Source organism: Sinocyclocheilus rhinocerous, unplaced genomic scaffold (assembly GCF_001515625.1).
Source record: "Sinocyclocheilus rhinocerous isolate Xijiao unplaced genomic scaffold, SAMN03320098_v1.1 scaffold271, whole genome shotgun sequence".
Taxonomy (NCBI): domain Eukaryota; kingdom Metazoa; phylum Chordata; class Actinopteri; order Cypriniformes; family Cyprinidae; genus Sinocyclocheilus; species Sinocyclocheilus rhinocerous.
Genome location: NW_015657574.1, coordinates 1130999 through 1136998, shown reverse-complemented (window position 1 = coordinate 1136998; position 6000 = coordinate 1130999). Strand labels below are relative to the sequence as shown.

Sequence of the window (6000 nt, the reverse complement as noted above, 5' to 3'; positions counted from 1 at the left end):
CTAACAGATAGCCTACTGGCAGTTTAATACTCAACTAGGTTAATAAAGACAAAACTTTCTAGCGTATTTACAGAAGAAACTGACCTGCACTTGAAGCCCTGAACAGGTCAGTGATGTTGCTACATTTCACTGCCTCTTCTGGCCGCTTCCTCTCTTTCATCGAGTCCCACGCATCGGTTCTGTTCGGAACCGTTTGACGGAAGCGCGGAACAGACGTGAGCTGATTCGTATAGCGCAGCGCTGCCAGTCAAGACTAACCGATTTATGACTTATCATCAAATTAAAAACTCGGAAATGATCACTTTGGTACATTGAGAAGGCATAAATATAAAATATTAATAATAATAATAATAATAACTAAAAAACAAAAAAACAAAAAAAAAACAGGGCAGCGGGCCAAATCAGCTGCCAGGCCACCGGGAATTCTCCCGGTGCTCCTGATGGCCAGTCCGGGCCTGGTTTGAAGGATACAGAACATGAGAGTCTGTATGTGTCACGGATGCCCAGCACACAGAGTTCACCTGAAACAAAATTAAAAGGAAATAGTTTTCAATACTATAAAACATCTTATTTTTGGTGAAAGGAATTCATTTTAAATTCCCCTGGTTACCTTACGGTTAGTGAAATAAAGGTTATCACACATCTCCACCGACAGAGAGCCTTTTCTGCAGCCGTGGAAATTCATAATGCCGTACTTGCAGCCTCCGTGTGACACATCATTTACTGTGAAGACTCGTTCACAAGCTGAATCTGCCTAATAAGATGCATCCAGAAAAAAAGGAAAACGGTCAGACTGAAACCACAATCACTGCCAAAACTTAATCTTCCTTCTGCTAGTTTTTCAAAGAACAGACAACTGGAAGCCAAAAGCTCCAGTAACACCTGCCAGCAATCCATTTTCATGAAAACAAAGAGTAACCCACAAATGGTTTGACTGTTCTCAAGTTGCCTGTCCTCAGCATAACAGTTTTTCCACTGAGAACACATTTAAATGGACTGAGTTGCCTCAGAAATCAAGTTTCAAGTTTTTCCATTAAATGAGAGGCTTACAACAATAAGATGGAAGTTATCTGTGTTCGGGCTGGTGGAGTTGGAGCTCTGCACCTCCAGCCTGTGACGTTGCATCCCACTGACTTTCACTTCATGGATTAACCTGCAAAATGAGAACAACCTTGGAATCGAATTCATTTTGGGATCCAATTTTTTTCCTGGTCAAGTACTTTCTGAAAAAAAGCTGCATCCATAAGATATTTTATGTCATACCTAGAATAGGAGCTTGGGGGCAGCAGACCCAGATGTCTCTTCTAAAGAACTCAGAGATTTGGAATATTGGGTTACAGTGTGGCAAAATGGCGACTGTCATTCAGAATCCGCTGAAAGCGTAAGTAATTATAAACATTATTTTCGCTCGTTTTCGAAAATGTGCTGTAGTCCGCATGATTTAGAGCGTGGGTGCAAATCGAGTCTCGAAATAGGACCGTATGGACCGTGCATTTTGTATTTCAAGGAATTCTGTCCCCAAACGACTAACTGTTTAATCCAGTTTGTCTTTGTGTGGATGTGAAATATATACACATGTAACTAAATAAATTAGAAGCGTTGTGTTCGGATGTTCATTCTGCAAATATGCAATATGTGTGTCTCAGCATTCAGCCTCTGATGGTCAGTGTTAGTGCAGCATTATTTCGGATGCAATGCTTTGAGAGTGTAACGTTACAGACTCCGTTGACTTCTTTGCAGGACACCTAGATAAAGCCTTGGCCATATATAAAATCTGTCGGGATGAGCTGTCATGTGACTACACGAGCGCGCTGTAGGCTATGCCACGCTAAACAATTTATAACGTTAAATAATAATTTAAAGTTTCAGATGCAACGTGGTGAAGTAAATATGTTTCGGTTGCATTACCGTTTTAAAAATGCCTATAAGAAGGCATCGAATAATTTCCCCGTTGTGGCCTATGGAGAATTGACAGACCCTGTCACATACACGTTGAGAATCGGAAAGTGGCAAGTTGCAGAACGAGTAAAATATGAAATATGTTCATTTTCCATAAGAATTAATTAGATAAGTTTCTCTAACGCACATACAGCTTTTAAGTTGTATCCAGCCCTTTCGTTTTTGTGCACCCGCGTGATAGTAAACATTAACGTTACGTTACATTGATATTTGCTTCGTGTCTGGTGAATAAACGCCGTTTTATTTGTGATGATATATTATAGTAATATAAAAACAGGCTAACAATCATGAAGTCAAGAGATAAGTGATGAATAACAATGAAATTCCTGTCCTGTTCTCTGTTGTTTGTCGGTTGAAGTGCATGTGACAGAATTCCAGGTTCTATTGCATTACATTTATTAGTGCTTTAAGAAGAGGTCAGAAGAGGTTGCCCTTATTACTGGCATTTGTCAATACCTTATGGTTTAGACTGAGTAGTCCCGATGTGGAACTTTGTAGGAATTGGTTTTAAATATTTGATGGAGGAAGAAATTATTTACTTATAGTATGATGTCTAATAATCACTAATCTCGACATTAATAAAGCAAAAATCACCCTTTGAATTTCACATATGCATTTATTTTAAGCTATTCCTACATTGCACAGTGAGTGGAATATTTGTAGTTCTGCAGGCATTTAAAAAAAAGAAAATACTCATGCTATATAATATATGTTATACATATATGCAATATCTAGTCATGTTTTATAACATGTATTATTTGTGTGTATTGCATTACTATATTGCATCAGTAACTACATTATTTACAAAAGTATTTATCTTGTCTTATCTTGCAAAGGAGTGAGCTAGGATTGCATCTGGTGTAGGGCTGAACGATTAATTGCATTTGAAAAAAAAAAAAAAAGGTTGCATTACACCCTTGGATTCATACCAGCCTAAATCATAGTTACTTTAGTGATTCATCTCCATTCAAACTCAAGCTGATTTGTCGATGTAAGTGTGTACACTGAGGGGGATGCACCATCTCTAAATGCTGTGGTGGAGCAGATTAGCAGTATCCCAGGATCCCTCAGTACCCATCTGTTCCGATGACTAGCCGCAGAGATGTCAGTGGGCAAGAGACGGAGCCCCATCTGCTCCAGATCAGGGACATAAAGCTCCCCTCCCATCCCACCAAAAAGACATCAGGGGTCACCGGGAGCAGGAAAAGGAGCCATATACACCTGTCTGAGCACACTTTCATGTTTTTCCCTCTTCTCTTATTCTAAATACTTTGCTATAAAACAGTAAGCATTTTCCCTTATTGTGTTATGGAGGAATCTGTGAATGTTGGATTTGGTTAACAAAGACTGTTGCTGGTGTAATTTGACTGTTTTGGCTATGCTGTTTTTTTCTTCCTCTGTAAATCTCATTATGTTGCCCAGGCAATTAATGTGTTTCTTGTCTGGTTGCTTGTTCGTTGTGAATGAGATTACTTCCCACCGCCGTTAAATACAAGAATTGTTTTCTACCAAGGAGCAGTCATATATACTGTGTTCAACAGCATTTAGTCTATTCATTTATTAGTGTCTGGAGAGCGGGGTCAGCTGGTTTTGTGTTTGTTTCGTCTCATATAAATCGAGGGGGCATTGAGGGGGTGAATATGTGGGGTTTAGGTTAAGGCACTTGCAGTAGCCTGCTCCCCTCCCCCCATCTTCGCTGTCTGGATGCATTTCGCTTTCGCATTACAACTGCACTACAAACACCGTTGAGCCCGAGGTCTTTGTGTGTCCAGGAACAGGGGTTTGTGCTGGGATAGACTGCACTACCCTAACCCCGTTTCCTGTTTATCATTTGTTTGTTTTTGTATATCCATACATGTTTTTAGTCAGCTGAAATAATATGGCTTGCAAAAGAAAAAAAGAATGGACAAAAAAACAAAAACGGAAAGGAAAGCATATTTCACATGCCTCTCTTCATTCCATTCCACAATCCATTTGCAAACAGTCTAGACCTCTACATCACATTTTTCCTTTTCTTTTTTTAAAATAAATACACTACATATTTGCTAACAAGGACGACAACTGCACACTTCAGGACTTCTTCAAGCTCTTCTGGCCTCTCTCTTGCTCAAGGCCCTTCTTCACTGCTGAGGGGTTTCTCTCAGAATGTGAGTGATATCATGAAAGCACAGCGGTCTGATGGGGCACCTATGTTTAGCTTCCTCACAGCCTAGATTTGCTTCAAACTCTTCAAGACTGACTAAAGAGGTTCACAGCAGAGCTGAATTAGGCATTGCATTTCCATTACATTCGTACATGATTTCACAAGATTCATAATAAATCATTAAACTATTCAATATACTATTCAATATACAATTTCTGGGTACAACTTGCATGTGAATTACCATCAGAAAAGGAATCTTTTAAATACTTATACTAGTCTGTGGGTGAGTAAAAGCTTCAAGTTTGTTTGACTGATTTGCCTTTTGAATAGGGATAGGAGTTTATTAGGACATTGAAAACTAATATGATACGCTACCATAAGTTTGGGGTCAGTAAAATTAAGAAAAAATAATAATAAATGTATTCAGTTGGGATGCACTGAACTGATCAAAAGTGACAGTAATGATTTTTACACTGTTACAAAAAAAAAAAGATGTCAAATAAATGCTGTTCTTATGAATTTTTTATTCATCAAAGAATTCTGAAAAAAAGGTATCATATTAAGCAGCACAACTGTTTTCAACATTGATTATAAGACAAGTTACTTGAGTAGGAAATCAGTATTATTTCTGAAAGATCAAGTGAGACTGGAGTAATAACTGCTGAAAATTCAACTTTACAATCAAAGGAATACATTAAAATTCAAATATATTAAAATAGAAAACCATTGTTATAAATTATAATAATATTTCACAATATTACTCTTCTGTATTTTTTTTAATCAATGCAGCATAAGAGGCTTCATTCAAAAATATTACAATATCTTACCGACCAAACTTCTGAACAGTATATATTTCCAATATTAAAGGGGTAGTTCACCCAAAAATGAAAATTCTGTCATCAAGTACTCACTCTCATGTCGTTCCAAACCTTTTTTTTTTTCTCTCATTTTTGTTTTCTTTGCGCACAAAAAGTATTCTCATAGCTACATAATATTATGGTTGAACCACTGATGTCACATGGACTATTTTAACGATATACTTTTCTGGGCCTGCATGCGAACATTTCAGTAACATTGCTGTCTATGGAGGGTGAGAAAGCTCTCGGATTTCATCAAAATATCTTAATTTGTGTTCCGAAGATGAACAACGGTTTTATGGGTTTGGAATGACATGGTCCCGATATCCCATGTAGTGCTAAAAATGACAGTAAAAATGGTCTAGGTATGGTTTATATGCCATTAAACAAAAAATGAAACCTAATGATTAAAATTAATTGAAGCTACATTGTTAAATGCCTAAATTCTGTTGTAGAGGATCAATGCTTTTTGGTATGGCAAACGTAGCCCCAGTAATTAATGGTCAATTGGATTAACAGGCATGTATAGTGAATGTGGTGCACTCAGTGCCCTGGGTGTTCAGAGAGAGAGAGAGACTAGAGCTTCTGTTTTCAGCCTCTTCATCTCCCCATAGACACACAGAAAAGAGCCTGACTGTGATGGATCACTCTCTCTTCTCACTATACACTGGAGCGCAAATCCCTATTCATATCAGCACCTTCCTATCCTCCAGTGCACCACAGACTTGTTTTAAAATACCCATACAATCACTTAAAATGCTTATTCTGTTTGGAGAGGGGGTTTACTTTAAAGTGAGAGGTTTTGAAGAGGTTTAGAGGTGATGTAGCAAACAGATCATCACAGAAAGCCCCGCCCCCAAATTAGCACCATTGGTTGAGCCAAATGTTGCTGTGTTTAACAAAAAAATGGCGCACTTCATCTGGAAATCTGGACTTATGATGAAGCATTTGTAGTGAGATTTGTGAATGAGTAGGTGATTTGAACAAGAAAGCCATATTAAAAAAAATTCTGAAACAGCATTTCGGTGAAAGCAGATCGCA

The 6000-nt window shown here is 38.0% G+C and overlaps 2 protein-coding genes across 6 annotated transcripts in view; one reads left to right on the top strand and one right to left on the bottom strand.

Moving 5' to 3' along the window:
• The window catches only part of LOC107721261 (DDB1- and CUL4-associated factor 4), a gene marked incomplete at its 5' end in the record, with an annotated part of 4627 nt that extends 3326 nt beyond the window's left edge, over window positions 1–1301 (bottom strand). Inside the window, 4 exons of the mRNA XM_016529186.1 lie at window positions 472–521; window positions 611–754; window positions 1051–1153; window positions 1264–1301. Coding sequence (XP_016384672.1) covers window positions 472–521; window positions 611–754; window positions 1051–1153; window positions 1264–1301 — 335 coding nt within the window. The remainder of the gene's footprint in view (window positions 1–471; window positions 522–610; window positions 755–1050; window positions 1154–1263) is intronic.
• Window positions 1302–1312: 11 nt separating this feature from the next.
• dpf3 (double PHD fingers 3) overlaps window positions 1313–6000 on the top strand; it is a 39402-nt gene continuing 34714 nt past the window's right edge. For all 5 annotated transcript variants that reach the window (XR_001637700.1, XM_016529269.1, XM_016529268.1 and 2 more), the window contains exon 1: window positions 1313–1381. Coding sequence is in view for 4 of the 5 variants with exons in the window: in XM_016529269.1 (XP_016384755.1) it covers window positions 1350–1381 (32 nt within the window). In the remaining variant the exon portion in view is untranslated. The remainder of the gene's footprint in view (window positions 1382–6000) is intronic.